The 18,055-nt window shown below is 62.1% G+C and overlaps 1 protein-coding gene across 2 annotated transcripts; it reads right to left on the reverse strand.

Moving 5' to 3' along the window:
• Positions 1–1,461: 1,461 nt before the first annotated feature.
• CCDC88B (coiled-coil domain containing 88B) lies at positions 1,462–16,734 on the reverse strand. Of its 2 annotated transcripts, XM_070359568.1 has the most exons (27): positions 16,367–16,732; positions 15,891–16,036; positions 15,624–15,735; positions 15,470–15,539; positions 15,326–15,384; positions 15,143–15,226; positions 14,921–15,064; positions 14,578–14,723; positions 14,374–14,455; positions 14,061–14,219; positions 13,391–13,537; positions 12,993–13,101; positions 12,448–12,584; positions 11,014–12,135; positions 7,560–7,687; positions 7,365–7,482; positions 6,733–6,828; positions 6,490–6,630; positions 5,928–6,184; positions 5,457–5,600; positions 5,057–5,243; positions 4,757–4,902; positions 4,431–4,529; positions 4,072–4,238; positions 3,306–3,512; positions 3,102–3,170; positions 1,462–1,934 (listed from the first exon to the last, which is right to left on the reverse strand). In XM_070359568.1, exons 1-27 carry the CDS (start codon positions 16,424–16,426, stop codon positions 1,879–1,881), a joined length of 4,392 nt encoding a protein of 1,463 aa, XP_070215669.1. In that variant the 5' UTR covers positions 16,427–16,732; the 3' UTR covers positions 1,462–1,878. The 2 variants fall into 2 exon arrangements, with proteins under 2 accessions (XP_070215669.1, XP_070215670.1); XM_070359569.1 differs by lacking the exon at positions 3,102–3,170 and having other exon boundaries at positions 16,367–16,734.
• Positions 16,735–18,055: the final 1,321 nt, after the last annotated feature.

The raw sequence follows: 18,055 nt of genomic DNA on the forward strand, positions 1-18,055 counted from the left end.
TACAGGTCACAACCCTCTTGCCTGGTTCTTCTTGATCACTTCTTGACTGCAGCAGATAGGGGAGGGGATCTGTCAGTCCCCTTGACAGATGAGCAGCGTGAGGCCACAGGCCACCTCATCCAGCTCTGGCCTCCATAGCCCCAGCCCTGCACACCTCACTCAGTGTGTCTCTTTGCTCTTGGTGCTGGGCAGGCTAAGAGGGTCCCAGAAGCCACGTGGCCCAGCCCAGCTTCCTGTCTGTATTCCCTGCCGCAGCGAAGCCCTCTTCCTTGCGGACTTGCCTTTGCAGGGGAGGCCTGGCTCGGGGCAGGCACCCTGAGGGCCGGGCCTTGTCTCTGGGCTCCCCCTACCCATGAGGGTGCCTACAGGAGGCACTGAGAGGGAGCCCAGCCCGGCCTCCAGCAGGCATGGGCAGCCCGTTTTCTGACCGAATCTCTCTAGAGCAAGCAGACCTTTAAAAGCAACTCAGGGAACTCCCTGGTGGTCCAGTGGTTAGGGTGTGGTTCTGTCCCCCGTCGTCCCCAAGCCTGGTACAGAATGGATCCCAAAAAGGGATGTCGGAGCCACATAGGGGTGCCCTCCCCCCCATCAGGCTCAGCGCCCTTGGCCACCCGGTCCTCCAGAGCCTCATCTCCCTCCCTGACAGCTGACGGGCCACCAACGGTGGGGCGACCATCAGAGCCCCCACCCGGAGGCCCTATGGGAAGGGGGCTTCCAGCCGCTCAGCCCCCCTGGAGCCAGGGGCTGTCCACTCCCATGTCACCGACCTCAGAAACTCAGTCTGAGAGGAGGGCAGAGCAGCGGGTGACCCCCAACGGGAGGGCTGTGGAAACCCAGTGAGTCAGGCTACATAGGTCACCCTGGGGAGGCAGGCCTGGCCACCCCTCCCAGCTCTTGCCACCCCCGGATTCAGGCTGCCTCACCTCAGCCAGGCAGCCCCACCCTCCTCTGGGCGGCCCCAGGTGCCCTGACTCACGTCCTGCCGTCTTGTCACCCAGCCTAATTGCTCCCCTCCCCGGCGTCAGTCATCCGAGAGGCGCTGGTCAGAGACCCCGGCATCCCTCCCAGCTCCACAATAGCGCCTCCCCCACCCCAGGCTGTAAACTCTCTGGGGAGTGGCTCAGCCCCAAAGGGGTGGAGATGAGAGGATGAGGAGGCAGGAAGCAATAAAAGGAGAGAAGAGGGGACAGGGACAGGGTTGGGGCGGGCCCTCTGGGTATTTCACTGCCCCCACTCAGGAGCCCAGGCCCAGACCCCCACCCACTGCTGGCCGCTCAGAGCCTCCCCGCCAGCCCAACCGGCCCCTCCCCTGAGGAAAGCCCTTTGCTGCCCCATGCAGGGCAAGGAAGCCAATAGCCACCAGGCCCCTGTCAGCAGAGAACTCCAGGCCCCGTGTCCCTGGCAGCGAGTGGCTCCTGGCTGTGGCCGGTAGACAGAGCAGAGTCACTGGTTGCACCCCAGCTTTATTCTCCTGTGCCTCACATCTGAGCCAAGGTTCAGAAATGGACCCAGGTCACCGTCCCCAGGGAATGGTCCTTGGCTCCCCTCCTGGGCCGGGCTGGGGGCTCTCTTGCCCACTCCCGCCTGCCTCCCTCAGCTGGGAGTTTCCCTGGGGACTGCCTCCTCAGGGAGGGCTGCAGGGCCGAGCCCCAGCAGGCAGCTGTTTGTGGGGGCCAGCCGTCCCCCCTGTCCACAAACTCGTCCCAGCTCCAGCTTGGGCCCCCAGTGCAGGCCGTGGAGGATCCAGGGGCCCAGGTCTCCTTGTCCAAGGACTCGCCATGAGTGCCCTGCCTCCCCGCGTTCTTGGGCTGCCTGGGGTCCCCACTGAGACTCCAGTGCTGAGAACACTCCGCTCCCAAGCTCTCCATCCATGCGGTGTCACTGGCTGAGAGAAGGGGCGAGAGTTCGCTTCTCCGGTTCCTGCACCTCGAGGCCTGGAGAGAAAAGCTCAGCTCAGGCTTACCCTCTCCAAGGGGTTCCCAGCCGCCTGGCCGGGCCTCGAACATACCAGGCCTTCGCTTCAGCTCTTCCCTCTGCCAGGAACACCATTCCCCAGATACATGAACAGAACACACCCTGACCTCCAAGCCTTTGCTTCAGCTTCACCTCCTCTCGGAGGCCTGCCCTGAGCACGCTACCTGACCTCGCCACCTGCCCACCCGAGGCTCCTGATCTCACCCACCCTGCTCTCTTTTTTTTTCCAAGGACACTGTCACCTTCTAATACTGTAGGGCTGAGCTCCCCAGGACAGGACTGGGCACCTGAGATGTGGCCAGTCTGAACTGCAATGTTCTTGGGTGTAAAATACCACTGGATTTCAGACTTAGTGTGAAAAAAATGAAATATCTCATTAAGGATTTTTTACACTGACTACATGTCTAAAATGGTAATAGTTTAGGCATACTGAGTTAAAATATATTAATATTCTAATATTAATATATGTGATGTTGAAATATATTAATATATCGATATTAATATGTACTTATAGAGTATATTGGTGTATTGATGTATAATTTATTAAATGCATTAAATATATACAATATATAGTATATTAAATATATACCATATGTTTATATAATATATTAATATGCTAATATTAATTAACTTTACATGTCTCATTACTTCCTCTGATTACTTCCAGGGGTTTCCCTGGTGGTTCAGGTGGTAAAGAGTCTGCCTGCAATGTGGGAGACCCAGGGCCCTGGGCCCTGATCCTGGGCCAGGAAGATCCCCTGGAAAAGGAAATGGCAACCTACGCCAGTATCCTTGCCTGGGAAATCCCATGGATGGAGGAGGCTGGCAGACTACAGTCCACAGGGGTCGCAAAGATCCTCTGATGAGGCTACCTAAACATTTTAAATTACACGTGGAGCTCACGTCATAGTTCTATTGGACAAGCTATTGTAGATAATTATTATTTTTATGCATATCATGAGCTGTCTCCCAGCTCCCCATACCAGAATGTTCTCTGTTATATTCCCAAGTATCACATCACCTGACATTCCAGAAAGGCTCATGGTCAAATGAGGGAATGGGTGAACGAGGCCTGCCAGGGGCCCAGGAAGGGCAAATACCCGCTTTCCTCCCAGGCCCCCACTCACTCTCTCCGTTGGCATCTGCTTCGTGTTCCGCCAGGGTCTCGATGGAGCCGCCCCATCCCACGCCAGGTCCTGAGGGCACAAGGTGGCCACTGGGCCATGAAGGCCAGAACAGAGGCAGCAGGGTGGGCGGGCAGACACAGGAGCCAGGAGGGAAGCCCCCTCCCCCAAGGAGCCAGTGGGCCCCCAGGGACCCTTCTCCCTCACCTTTGCCATGGGAGCTGGGTGCCCCCAGGGGCCCTGGGCGCCGCTGTCGGAATCGCTGCCGGGGGGTGTCCCCAGGACTGAATGACTCAGAGCTTCGCCCCACGGGGAATCTTGAGCTGAGTTTTCGCCGCTGCCCACCCGCCAGTGTCTCATCCCGCAGACACAGGGAGCTCTGTGCCCGGCGCATGGGTGCCGGTGAGGGGGACCCTGCAAGAGGCACAGGCAGGGGGAGGTGTCTGAGCAGTGCCGGGAGGGCTGGGGGGAGTGGGGCCGGGGGGGCGGGACTGGCAGGAGGAAGCTGCATGGGCGCCACAGGGGACAGGCGGCTGCAGAGATGGGGGCTGGGAGTGGGGGCGGGCAAGCTTGCATGAATGGAGGTGGCGACAGGAGGCAGGACCCTGTGCTGGCTCTGACACTAACTCACTGTGTGACCTTGGGCAAGGTGCTTCCCCTCCCTGGGCCTCGGCTTCCTCGTCTGCTGTCTGGGATAAGTGACCTCTGACTAAAGTCCCCGCTGCTCCGAGATCCTAGGCACCGCTCTGGATGGGTAGGACCGGGTGGGCGGCAGTGCGGGCGGGAGGGAGGTGCCAGCCGAGAGGGACGCAGCAGGGACCCAGGGCAGAGAGTCACCGGAACCATCTGATGCGGGGAAGGGGGGGGCGGGAAGCTGCAGCAGGAAAGGCCAGTGGGGGACACGTGCACAAGCCACACAGGAAGACCAGGGGCACTGGCGAGCCCCTGGGGGCAGGGCGGCCCCCAGACCCACCTGTCCCATCCGCCTCCCTGCCCTCAGGGAGCTCCGTCTCTGAGGGGCCCCCCAGGCTCTCCGTGCTGCCAGCCCCATCGGCCCCCAGGCGCGGCCCCCCATGGGGGCCCCCCTCCCGCCGGGGCCGCATCAGCCTCTTCACCTTGTCTGCCAGCCAGCTGCCCTTCCTGGGGGCAAGAGGGCACAAGAGGCGGGGTCAGGCCAGGGAGGAAGGAGGACAAGAGGGCCATGTTGGGGGTCGCAGAGGCCAGGCCAACCCTCACTCGGGCCTGGACCCGGGCTAGGCCAGGGCTCAGAGGGCAGGGCAGGGGCGAGGTAGGGAAGACCTCCAGCCCACCGGGGTGGAGGGGCCCGCTCACTTAGTCCGGGGCAGGGGCCCAGGCTCCAGCACGCGATATTGGTCCATGATTTTCTCCACCAGCTTCTGCTTCTCCCGGCGCAGAGCATTGAGCTGGTCCCTGGGAGGATGGGGAAGGAGGAGGTGGACTTGAGGCCTGGGCATGAACGCAGGGTACACCCTGGTACACCCCTGCTGGTTAAACAGCAACATGCCCCAGGATAGGTTGATACACCGTGCTGCCTGAGCCCCCGGGAGGGTCAGCCTCCTCTTTTCCCCAGGCCTTCCCAGGGAATCGCCCCATAAAGGTCCCAAGGGGCAGCCACGCCAGCCCCCGCAGCCCCTCACAGGTACTCGCGCTGCTCGCGGTGCAGGTGGTCCCGGCTCTCTAGGCTGCGCTCCAGGAGCTCCCGGTTCTCCCGGCTCAGCGCCTGCACCTCGGCCAGTAGCTGCCGGTTCTCCTCTTCCTGGGCACTCCGGAGCTCTGTCAACAGCTGTCATAGGCGGACAGCAAGACAAACAAGCAGGGGCTGTGGGGGACGCTTAACCGGGTTCAGGGCAGCTGCCTTCCACCAGATCCTGACTCTTTCCAACCCCACCCTCCCCTCCAGCCGCCCTCCCTCCCCAGCCACCCACCCCTCACCGCACCTCACACTGCGTGGTCAGCCGGCAGGCACTCAAGTCCAGCTGCTGGTTGGACTCCCGCAGTCGCTGGCTCTGGGCCTCCAGCTGTGCCCGCTCCAGCTCCAGCCTCGCCAGCCGGCCACGCAGCTCCCCGCGTTCCCCCTGTAACTCCCCGCGCTCCCGGGACACCTCCGCCAGCAGCATCTGAGCCCTGCAGAGGCAAGGAGACCTGCTTTCCAAGAGGAACACCCCCACGCCCCGCCCACCTCAACTGGGCCCTTCATGATGGCAGAGGAACCACAACGAGGAGTGGAGGCAAAGCAGAACCCCATGGGGAAAGGGACTAACTCACTATCAACCCACTTTGCAGGTGGGAACACTGAGAACTGGCCCAGGAGGGGAGGGGCTGTGCCCGGGCTGGTACCTGTCATGCTCACTCTGCAGCCTCCGGAGCTCCTCCTCCAGGCCCCGCTGCCGATGCCCATCCTGCACCAGGCGTTCACGCTCTGCCAGCAGGGCCACCTCCTGCGCCTCCACGTTGGCCTTCTGGGCCTGTAGCTGTTCATGCCTGCGATGAACCAGGGGCTCAGGGGGCTGCAAGGACCGGGGGCCAGGGCAAGCAGGCAGCTGGACCATCTGGAAGTCCTCCGTCTCCTAAGCATAGGCCCCGGGGGGCAAAGCCACAGGGCAGAATGCTGTGCTAGGTGCCCACCACTCTGGACCACCGATGAAGCCCCAGGGTGAGCCCACCCTGGAAGTGCAGAGAGCCCTGCCACACAGAAGGGCACAGCCAGGGAGAGGGGCCTGCTGGTGGTTCCCAGGGAACAGGGAGCCCGCTCTGGGCGGACAGGAGGCGCCCAGGAGAGAAGCTGTGAGCTTGGAGGGGGGTGCTCACCGGCCCTGCAGCTCCCGATGGGCCAGCTCCAGCGCCCGCATGTTGGCCTTAAGGTCGCGGTGCCGGGCCAGAAGCCCCTCCAGCTCAGCTTCCTGCCGCCGCTGCAGCTGCGCCAGGGCCTCGTGGTCCCGCAGCAGGGCCTGCTGCTGCCCGCGGGTCTCCTCCTGGGAGCGCCGCGCTGCCTGCACCTCCTCCTCCAGCAGCCCCAGCCTGCGGTGCAGCTCCTGGCCCTGGGTCTCCAGTACAGACTTCTCGGCCTAGGCCAGAGGGGAGAACGGGGTGGGGGGCTGCTGTGGGGGGCATCCCAGGCCAGAAAGGGGGGTAAGGGATGGGGGGCAGAGGGCGGAGGAAAGGAGAGAGAGCCGTCGGGGGGTGCCAAGGGCCAGTGGCACAAGGCCAGAATGGGACAGATGGAGCTGGGGTCGGGTCAGGGAAAGCCAGAGGGACGGATGGCCAGCCGTGGAGGGGAGGGCTGGAGGCGGGGTGAAAAGGGCACTGATGGGGGGCTGGAGGTGGGCAGGAGCGGGGGACAGGGGGGAGGGCCGTGGGGGGCCGGGCCCACCTGCAGCCGGCTGCTGTTCTCCTGGGCCCGCTGACTCTGCAGCAGCAGCTCCTGGGCGCGCCCCTGCAGGCTCCCCAGCTGCCCCTCCAGGTGCTGCAGCTGGCCCTGCAGAGCCGCCTTCTCGGCTGCCAGCGTGGCATTCTGTTGAGGGGTAGGGAGGGGGGGTGATTAGCAGGGGGCCGGATCTCCGGGGCACTGCTCCCTGCCCCCCCAGCCCCACGCCCACCACAGCCCGACACTCACACTGCGCTCCACCTCGATGAGCCGCATGCTCTGGGCCTCCGTGCCCTTGAGCTCCTTTTGCTCCTGGGGCCCCAGCCCTGCAGCGCCCTGGCGCAGCTGCAAGGAGAGGCCCGGGGAGGTCACACAAGGGCATCGCAGGGGTCTGGGGGCAGCCCAACAAACCTCCCCTGGCAATCCCACAGCTGTCGGCCGGGCGGTCTGCTGGGGGCCCACTGGCTATGTTCTTGTCTCCGTCCCAGGTGGACAGTGAGCCCCCTGAGGGCAGCGGCAGCCTGGTACGGGGCCCGCATCACACCTGCACTGAGCCAGTGTGCAACAAGGGAGTCAGAAATGATTCCTAACATATGACTGTTGGCGCTAAGCTTAGGAAGTGGTGGGGCCCCTGCAGGAGAGACACAGCAGGTGCCTCAGAGTCAAGCTGCCAGGCTCAGTCGGGTTGCAGAATGGAGGCAACAAGGCCCGGGCAGCCTGGCTCCCAGCACAGCACTTCTTCCTACAGACCCTGAAAGGGCACGCAAGGCAAGCGACTGGCCAAGAACCGAGGGGTGAGATGAGGGGGGGCCCTGAAGTACCTACCCGAGTATGGAGACAGGGGTGGGCTCAGGCCCCAGGAACCCGGGTGGTGGCCTCACCTTGAACAGCTCATCCTCCAACTGCAGGGCCCTCTTTCTGAGCTCCATCAGCGCCTCCTCCTTGCTGGTGGCCGCCGCCTGCAGCTCAGCTTCCAGCCGCTGCTCCAGGCCCTGGTACCTGCCGGGAGAAGTCTTAGCACCCAGCCCTCCCCAAGTCTTTACCTGCCCCTCTCTGCCCCTTGGGTAGTGCCCCACCTCTGGTGCTGGAACTCCTGTTCCCACAGAAATTCCTGGCGTTCCAGGGCTGCCCGCTCCAGCTCATTCTGCAGACGCTCCAGCCGGGCCCCCAGCTCCCGGCCCCGCACCACGGCCTTCTCCAGCTCCTGAGGGCAGGCAGAGCAGGCTCAGGGCCAGAAGGGTAGACCGCCACCCTCACCAGGCCTGAGCATCAGGAGACCTGGCCTTCTGTCCTTGATCTGTCACCCTGAGCAAATATCTTTAAATCTCTGGGCCTCTACTCCCCCATCTGTAAAATGGGAGCAAAGCCTGATGACCTTGCAGAGTGCGTATGAGAGAGCCGGGGATTATAAGCCTGCCAGGGAGTGAGGGAAGCCCCTGGGCCAGGGCTCAGAGACACTCGCTGGGCACATGTCTTCACCTCTTTGAATCCATGGTTCCTCATGTGCCCAGTGACAGCTAGATGCTCCCTGCGTGCTGAGGCCACACGGGGCAGGTGAGGGGAAGAGGGGCTCAGAGGCGGCGGATCTGGAGAGTACTCTCAGTCACAGGGGGATGGCCACAGAGAGCAGGAACCTGGTGAAGGCCAGGCCTAACCACAGTGGGAGCTGGGAAGGGGAGGGCCAGGATGCTTGCTGCTGGCCAGGCCTGTGGCGGTTGGGTCATACCATTGAGGAAGTGGGTAGGAGACCCGCTCTGGCCTGTGGCCCCCGTCCCTAGAGAGGTAGGTCAAACCATTCTGAGGTACAGGGTGGGGGTGGAGGGGCTCCAGCAGGATGAAACCATGGGGAAGGGCCGACCACGACAACCGCCCCCCAAGTCCTGCCCTTGGAAATGGAGCCTACCCATCTTTGCTCTGGTCTTCCTGGCTTAGCAACTCCACCCAGGCCAGCCCCCGGGGTCACTGCACTTCCAGATACCCTTGGCCACTGCCTCTCGCTGAAAAACTAAAAGTCCCACGAGGCCCTGATGCCCACAGCCCCCAGCCACAAGAGCCCCAGGACAGAGATGAGGCAGAACAAGGATGCCCACGAAGACCTGCATCTCAGGCGGGACCCCTGCCCTGCCCCGTCCAGGCCCCAGCCACAGCCCCCAGGGCCCCACCCACTGTGCCTCTGCCCCCACCGACCCCTGCAGCGGGGAGGTGCACCTGGACAACCCCATTGGCCCCTGGTTCCCTCACCTCCCTCCCCTGGCCAGCCACCTCCTCCTGCACCACGCCTAGTTATCACCAGGAACTGCTCCACCAGGAAATCTCACAAAATTCCCCTTTGTCCTTAATGTCTTCCACCCTCTTGGTCCTCAGAGCCAGCTCTTTTGGCCAGCCAGCCCTACCGGCTCTTCCCTACCCACTGGCTGGCATTCCCTCTCCACTGATTAAGCCCATACTGAGTGCCAGGCACTGCCCCAAGCACTCTACGTTCATTATCTTACAGGATCTTGTGACATAGGTATCATTTTTATTCTGGTTTTACAGGTAAGGAAACGGAGACTCAGAGAGGAGTAACTGGCCCCAAGCCACACAGCTGAGTAGGGCAGCTGAGCTATAACCCAGATCTACCTGCCAGCATCTCTCAGCTCCTACAGAGTGGACCCCAGAGAGAAGCTCTTGGCCTTACCCTCTCACCCACACTCTCTATTCTCACACGCCCCAGCCAAGCCAACAGCAGGCTCCTGACTCCTCAACATCAGGAGGTGTCTCGGAGCAAATAACTTCTCCTCTCTGAACCTCAGTGTCCTGCTCTGTGTAACAAGGAAACTGCTCAGCTTCCAGAAGATTTGATACTTCCCAAGTGGTACCAGTGGTAAAGAATCTGCCTGCCAATGGAGGAGATGCAAGAGATGCAGGTGTAATCCCTGAGTTGGGAAGATCCCCTGGAGTAGGAAATGGCAACCCACTCCAGAATTCTTGCCTGGAAGCTTCCATAGACAGAAGAGCCTGGCGAGCTACAGTCCATGGGGTCAAAAAGAGTCAGACATGACTGAACACACATGCGTGCTGCAGCATACCCTCGCCCCAGCCCTGGGCTGCATTGGCCCGAACGCCCATCCCCTTGCCTCATGGTCTCTTCTGCTTCCCCCGAGGGGCCTCCAGACCTGCAGATCTGACCACTCTACTCACATTATACCCTCCATTGACTCCTTGTCACCCTCGTGAAAACAGCTGCAACTCCTTCCTTTGCTGGGAAGGAAGATGAAGCCTTGCCCAATAGGAAACCTGTTTAAGGAAGTCTCCATGTCACCTCGCTCCACTCCCTGCCTCACACTCCACCCCTGCAAACAGGCCTGCTCCTCCTCCTGGCTCATTGCCATTCTCTCTCCTCCTCCAGGAAGCCTTCCCTGATGAGCCCCAGCCTGAGTCCAGTGTGCTTCCTAGACCCCTACGGCTCCCCACACAGTCCTTTCTCCACCCCAGACTGTGAGTGAGTGTCTCCCTGAGGCTGCAAGTGCTGGCTGCCTAGTACAGGGCTGGTGCCAAGAAGATGCCAGCAAACATGCTCGAATGAATGAATACAGGGGTTTCCAGGTTTTCTCTCTCCTCCAACCCCCATCCCAGCTCCGGCCAGCCTCACCTGCCACTTTTTTTTCTTTTTTTTTTTGCCACGCCATGCAACTTGCAGAATCTCAGTTCCCTGACCAGGGATCGAACCTGTGCTTCCTGTACTGGATGCACAGAGTCCACTGGGCCACCAGGGGATTCTCTCACCTGCCACCTTGACCACGGGCACTGCCTTTGTACGGCCCCAGGTCCCCTTGTACACCAAGGTGACTCTCCCCAAACCCAGCATCACACAGGTCAGCCTACATCCTTGAGTGAATTTCCCTGCCTGGGGATGAAGTATCAATACCCACAAAGCTGGCCTGACACACCTCTCCACCTACCCCCACGTCACCCAGGCTCCTGAGCATTTCTAATACCTTCAAGTCTTTGCACTAGCTGTTCCCCCTGGATGAAATATCCTTCCCCACCTAGTGAGATCTCGATCTTTCCTTAGAACCCTCCCTGAAGCCTCCTTGCCCTGACCCTGGCATCAGTTCCCGTTCCCATGGATTGCAAAGCATTTTACCCATGACAACCAATGTATCCTGAGCCTTTGCCCACCATGAACTAGATTCTTCACACCATTATTTCCATCGGCCTTCCAAAGCCCCCATAAAGCAACTATGAAGAGCACCCCCATTTTACAGAGGGAGGCACTGGGGTGCAACTGAGTAAACCACCACAGTCAGAGAGCCAGGATTTGCACCCAGGCCATCTAGTTCCACCTCCTACAGCCACCCATCAAAGGCAGGGGACATCTGCCCCCGGCCCAGGCCAGGTGCGCATTTGGGAGGCGGGAGTGGACTTTGCCCTTCCCTCTCCAGCCCCAGCTCAGTGCTGGGTACTCGGTGGCTGCCGACGAAATTAATAACCCCCAAACCCCAGCAACTGGCCTGGAACCCTGTCTCCTGGCCATGACCCCCGCCGTACCTCCTGGAGGGCCTGCCTCTCCCGGCGCTGCGTCTCAGCCTCCTCCAGGTGCCGGCGGCCCTCGGCCTCCAGCACGTGCAGCCGCTCCTCGGCCTCCTCGGCCCGGGCCCGCAGCCTGGGCGCCTCTCGCTCCCACTGCCTCCGCTCGCGGCCAGCTGCTGCCAGCGCCTCCGCCAGCGCCTCCCGCTCCCGCGACGCAGCCTCCAGCTCCCGGGCAGAAGACTCCACTGCCTCCCGCAACCGGGCTAGCTCCCGGGCCTGGGCCTCCACCTCCCGGTGGGCCTCAGCCTCTGCCCTCCGGGCCTGAGCCAGCTCCTCCAAGAGGCAGGCAGCCTCCGTGCCTCGGGCCTCTAGCCTCCGGGCCTGGGCCTCCAGCTCTGCTCGAAGGGTCTCAGCCTCTCTCTTCAGCCGCGCCGCCTCCTCCTGGAGGGCCTCCCGCTCAGGGACACCACTGACCAGGATCTCCTCGGGGGCCCGTGCCTCCCAGGTCCGGACGTCAGGAGCCCCTTCCAGTTTCTTCTGTGACTTTCGTTGGGTTGCATCCCCGACCAACCCCCCCAACCTGTGTTCATGCTCTCTGGCCTCTGTTTGCCCCTCAGGTAGGTCCAGCTTCTGGTCTAGGGTCCCCTGCTCCTCCAACCGCACACACAGGCTGGTCTCCGAGGGTCCCGGCTTGCTCTCAGGGTCCTCCTGTCTCACCCTCAGGGCCTCTGGCACCGACTCCCCAGTCTCTCCTCCCAGAGACAGCTGGGCCTGAATGTTAACCTCGGGACCCTGAGGCGGGGTCACAGAGGAAGGGGTCCGGAGAGGGGCTCCCAGGCCAGCCTTCTTCGGAAACTCCTGTGCCTCTGCATCGGGGTCTGACTCCTGGGGCATGGAGTCTGCAGGGACCACGACATCCGTCTGCAGAGGCTTCTCCACCACCTGTGGGTCCAGATCAGATGCCGATGCCTCAAGAGCTGACTTAAACAGCAGGGGAGTTGGGTCTGAGGCCTGGGAGCCTTCGTCCGCTGCCTGAGCAGCCAAGGCCTGGGGGCCGGGGTCTGAGGTCAGGCAAGTCTGGGGAGCTAAGTCCGGCTCTCGAATCACCGAGTCTTCATTCTGCTCCTCCAGTAGGGGGGGCTGAAGGCACATGAGTTCAGTTCAGTCACTCAGTCGTGTCTGACTCTGCGACCCCATGGACTGCAGCACACACGGCCTCCCTGTCCATCACCAACTCCCGGAGTTTACTCAAACTCACGTCCATTGAGTTGGTGATGACATCCAACCATCTCATCCTCTGTCATCCCCTTCTCCTCCTGCCCCCAATCCCTCCCAGCATCAGGGTCTTTTGAAATGAGGACACAGGGTCTTTTCATGAGGGCACATGAGAGGGATGGTCAAACCCAGAGGAGGTGGCCAGGAAGGGCCTGCTGATGGTTGGAGGGGACTCACCTGGCCACCTGGCTGCCTCTGCAGCACCCGAAGCAGGCCTCGAAGCTCCTGATTCTCCCGCTCCAGGGTCTGCAGCCGCCCAGCCTCTGCCTCCCTCACTTCATCATGTAGTGAGGGAGCCACTCCGGGCAGGAGTTCTAGGGTGTGGGAGATGAGGTCAGCAAAGTCCACTCTGCTCCCTTATGACTCCTCATATACACCCCTAGCCCTGACACCAGACCTGGGGGAAGGGAATGAAACCAGAAGCCAACCCCACTATGAAAAAAAAAAAAGAGGGAAAGTGTTAGTTGCTCAGTCGTGTCTGACTCTGCAAACCCTTGGTCTGTCCCCCACCAGGCTCCTCTGTCCACGGGATGCTCCAGGCAAGGATACTGGAGTGGGTAGCCATTTCCTTCTCCAGGGGATCTTCCCAACCTCGGGACTGAACCTGGGTTTCTTGCACTGCAGACATTCTTTACTGTCTGAGCCACCAGGGAAACCCCAATAGCCACAGGGGAAAAAGAGGCAGCTCCCACCCACAGACCTGCCACTGGGGCCCCGCTCACCCTCCCCAGGGGAGCCCGGGGGTGGCTCCAGGCTCCGCTGAAGCTCCAGTTCCAGCTCCACATTCTCTTCTGCAAGCTGGTCCACCTGATGCCGCAGGGAGTCCAGCTCCTGGAGGGGAGAGCAGGGTCAGGCAAGCCCTCCCCTCTGTGGCCAGGCCCAGTGTGGGGGCTAGAAGGTCACTGGAAGGAAATGGCAACCCACTGCAGTATTCTTGCCTGGAGAACCCCATGGACAGAGGAGCCTGGCAGGCTAGAGTCTGTGGGGTCGCAAAGAGTCGGACACGACTGAGTGCACACGCACGCATAAACAGAGGAAACAGGGAGTAGGAGTCAGTGATCACCAAAGAACCCTAGGGACCTCTGAGGTCACGGACCACTGAGTGGCCGGGGGGTCTCACCGCGTGGGCCTCGCCCAGCCGGGTCCGCAGCAGCAGGTTCTCGCGCTGTGTCTCGTGCAGCCGAGCACAGCGCTCCTGAGCGGCCTCCAGCTGCTCCTCCAGCAGCGCCTTGGAGGCCTCCAGAGCCCCCGAGAGCGCCCGCTCCTCCTGGTGGGGAGCAGAGAGCCGGTGGAGGGATGCCCCCCTCGCCCCGCACTCCAGGCTCCCCTCCCCATCTGACCCTACACCCTAGTGGCTCTCCAGGCCCCGCCTCTCCCCTCCATCTGCCCCTCCCCCTCCAAGTTCTCTCCAGGGACCCAGCACCGGGCCCCGCCCTTCTCCTGTGTAGGCCTTGCCCCTTCTCAAAAACGGCCTTCCAAGATGGCATCCTTCTAGGCCCCCACTTAGCCCCATTGCTGGTGCTTTAGACGCTGCCTCCCCTACCGTTCCCACCCTCCTCTCCAGGACCTAGCCTTGCTTAACACTTCCACCTTGCCTACCGCTCCCCTCCACCTGCCCCATCCTCCAAAGGGCCTATCCCCAGACACCCCCTCACCCCGTTCTCCTAGCAATACCTGGGGCCTCCACCAAGGCCTGACTCTCCGCCAAACTCTCCTCTCTTGGCCCACCCTGTCCCTCAGAGGCCACGCCCACCCTATGCCCAGCCCCGCAGCCCCGCCTCCCGCCTCACCTCTAGCCGGCCCTTGCAGGCCTCGGCCGCCTGGAGGCGCTCTCGGCAGCGTCGCAGTTCCTCCTGCAGGCGGGGCAGGCGGCCCGCCCGTTCCCGCAGCGCCTCTGCCTCCTCGCGGTACAGCTCCGCCCGCTTGGCCTGTCCCGTCAGCGCCTGTGCCTGAGCCAGACGGGTGCGGAGCTAGGACCGGCCACCCGCCAGCCAGAGGGATTGGGACGGGAAGGAACCGGGTTGGAGGAGGCAGGAGGACGGGGAAGGTGCGGGGAAAGGGTTAAGGAATGCCCCGACCATGCCTGGGGACATCTGAGCGCACCTCCTGGCGGAGCCTTCGGATTTCGGCCTCCAAGCCCTGCACCTCCGCTTGGGAATCCAGCAGCAGCTCGGCTTTCTCCTCGCTGGAGGGAAGGCACGCAGGAGGGGGTCTGGGGACCTGCCCCTTCCAGCCCTTTTCCTCCAGGCCTGATCCCAACCGGGACCCCATCCTGCCGCCTGCCCCCAGGTCCCTCCCAGCACTCACAGCTCCTGCCGGAGGCGCCGCAGCTGGGCCTTGGCATTGGCCAGCTGCAGGGCCAAGTGGTGCGAGGCCCCCTCCGAGGGAATCTTGGCAGGAGCCTCAGGCAACAAGGGGGCAGGCTCGCGGTCCAGCAGCAGTTCGGCCAGCCGCTGTGGGAGGTCAAGGGTCAGGAGCAGCCCCTCCCAGGACCCCCACATCTGTCCCCAATTACCCAAGCTGAATCTGGCTGTTGCAGCCCTGCAGACCCAAGACCCACAGCCCCAGCCCCACACCTGGACCCCAGTGCCCCCTTCCCCACATGTCTGGATCCCATGGTCCTCCTGTTCCTTGGCCTGCCACCCCCTACCTGGGCCCCCAGGTCGCGCTCCCGTGCCAGCTTCAGCAGGGTCCCCATCAGGCTTCGGGACAGCATCTCCAGCTCCGGAGGCGCCAGCTCCCCAGGCTCCGGCCCAGTCAGCGCCAGCACCAAGCCTGCCCCAGGCTGGGTCACCTGGAGTCCAGGGAGAGCAGTTCAGCCAAAGAAGAAGAAGGGGGCAGGTGTCCCGGAGGGCAGCCCAAGTCATGGTACCTCCTGGATGGCAGCAGCCAGCTCGCTCTGGACCTCCAGGCTGAGGCCCTGGATGTGGCGGATGAACAGTTCCCGGTGCTCGCACTGCAAGGGGGCGAGGAGGGGGCGGTGAGACTGGTGCCAGAGGGCATCCCGCCACCTCTGCAGCCAGACCTGGACCCTGCCCTGCCCTGTCCCGCTCACCTGCACTGACGCCCCCAGCAGTAGCCTAAGGATGCCTTCCAGCTCCTCCACCGCCTCCTCTGCAGGGCACAAGCCACAAGGGGTTAACGGGGAGGGACAGCGGGTAGAAGCAGGAAGGGGTGGAGGGGAGGTGGGAGAGAGCACCTGAGAAGGGGTCAAAGCCCAGCATCTGGAGGTCTGGGGGCGGCGACAGGATCAGCAGCTGCAGCTCCTCCTGGGGTGGAGGGGGTGGGTGATAAGAGATGGGCCTCCCCCCAGGGGGTCTCCTGGGCTCAGCCTCCACCTGCCGACCCCTCACCTGGTAGAAGTCCCTCAGTCGGCCCCACAGGTGGTTGAGGTTCCACAGCCGCCAGACTGCGGGGCCGTCACGGCCCTTTATCATTCTAGGGGCCCCTCGGGAACTGGGAGCACTGTGAGCACAGGGGCAATTGTGGAAGCGGAGATTGAGGACCCGCCTCCTCTGAAGCCGGCTCTGCCAGGCACCCCTCAGGCTCCTCCCCCTAGGCCGCCTGGCCCCCTCCCCTCACGCCCCACCCACCCCAGGTCATCCTCTGATGCCCCTTACATGATGCCCAGCACCCGCAGGAGCAGGGCCCCATCGCTGAGACGCAAGAACCTCTTCTCCGGACACAGAGGCCCCTCTCCTTCCTCCTCCTCCTCCTCCCCCTCCGGCTCCTCCGCCTCCCCCACCAGCCCGGCTAGTCCCAGTGCCTGTGGGAACACAAAGGAGTCATCTGGCCTGCCCAGGTGCAGGGGGTGGAGACCCCCACCATCAAAGTGAATCCGGAGCCCCTCTGACCTGCCGCCCTGCACCCACATAGTCCCCTCCCCACCAGTTCCCTGAATGTCAGTGGCCCTGGGTCCGGACTCCTTTTCCCGCCCACAGCTGCCTGGACTTCTCTGTTCCCACTTGAGGCCACCCCTCCCCTCAGCCCCTTCCCCCCCGACACCCCACTCTGCCCTCTCTCCCCCCACCCCCACACCAGCCCCTCCCTGCTGCTCGTTTCCTCTCTCCAGACCCCCCTCCCACTGCCCCCTCACCCAGGTGGCCAGGCTGCCACTCAGGAAGTCTCTGATCCTGGGCCCCTTGCCCCCATCCATGACGGGGTCAGGGTGTTGGTCCCACTGCGGCAGCTACACCTGCCCTGAGAGGAAGAGGAAGTCCCCGAGTGGGGGATCCCAGGCCCAGCCACAGACACCCTGTGCCGCTTCCTCCTTCCGGGTGCTGGCGGGCCTATGCACCCCCAGAGTCCTGCCTCAGCCCCCCTTTCACCACTCCACATCCTCCCAGCATCTCGGGCAGGGCCGCCCCAGAGGTCAGCTGGGGAAGGTGGAGTCAGGGGCCACCCAGGAGCAAGGCCCACCACTCTCCTGGCTCCATGGACAATGGCGGGTGAGTCCTCCCCTTATGTGGGCCTTGGTTGCCCAACTTGAAACCAAGAGAGTGACCTCAGCCCTGCATCTTCCAGGGCCCCAGAAAGGGTTCCAGGCCTTATATGGTGACTCTAGGCACCCACAGTGCATCTTCCAACTTGCCTGGCTTTCCTTTCTCAAACTTACCCAAACCACCCTCCCAACCTGTGACTCTTGGGAGGGGCTGCCTCCCACATCAAGCCTCCTCTGAATCCCCACCAGAAGTGAGTACCTCTCCTCAGACCCCACCCTCCACCAGCCTCTTTATATACCAGACTGAGATAGGACATCTACTCCATGTGCTAGTGACCTCACAAGCCTTGATTTCCCATCTGTAAAAGAAGTGGGTTAGAATCCAGCCTCTGAGGGACGCAGTTCAAAGCAGAGACCAGCGGCATGTCTTGGGGATAAACCAGGAGGATACCCCAGTTCCCCCACTGCTCACTAGGGGGCGCCGCGTGGGACACTGCTGGGTACCAAGAAGTAGTAAAAAGTCATGTTGTCCCTGCCCCCGGGGGATGCACAGCACGCTGGGGAGACAGCTATGCAGAAAGTTGCACACACACCCAAAAGGTAACGTTGCAGCTGTGCTACATACACTGACAGGTAAGGGATTTGACTTCAGTGGGATGATCAGGAGACACATGGTGGGGGAGGAGGGCAGTGACAGGGCAGCTGAGATCAGGGATGACTGGGTTAAGCAGGTGACGTGGGGATGAAGGAAGGGCATTCCCAGAGGCCCAAGCAGAATGTGCAAGGGTTCTGTGGCAGCTGGAAGTGTGAAGTCCAGAAATTATTCATGTTTCATTGATTTCCAGACACTTTATTTCTCACATTTCAATCTCTAAAGTCGGGTTACATGGTAGAGTCGCTGGCTAGCTGGTGGCAGTCCTGACATTGTTGTCATTGCCTGCACGTGTCTACACTCCAAAAGCATCCAACCCTGCAGAAAGGGCGTCAGCAGCCTGGAAGAAAACCCTGGAGACAAGAGCAGAGCACTCTTAACCCCAGGCTCCAAATGGTGCCGGCTCCCAGTGGAGGGGAACCAGACTTGTCAGCAACACTCCCAAAGCAGGAATCCAGAGTCAGCTTGCTCTGCTGTCCTGCATGGCTGGCTTAGGACTCCAATGGCTACTTGTGAGTTTCTGCCTGCGATGCAGAAGACGGGGGTTCAGTCCCTGGGTCAGGAAGATCCCCTGGGGAAGGAATGGCAACCCACTCAAGTATTCTTGCCTAGAGAATCCCGTGGACAGAGGAGCCTGGTGGGCTACAGTCCATGGTGTCTCAGAGAGTCGGACAGGACTGAGACTAACACTT

The sequence above is a fragment of the Bos mutus genome, chromosome 22, assembly GCF_027580195.1.
Source record: "Bos mutus isolate GX-2022 chromosome 22, NWIPB_WYAK_1.1, whole genome shotgun sequence".
Lineage (NCBI taxonomy): Eukaryota > Metazoa > Chordata > Mammalia > Artiodactyla > Bovidae > Bos > Bos mutus.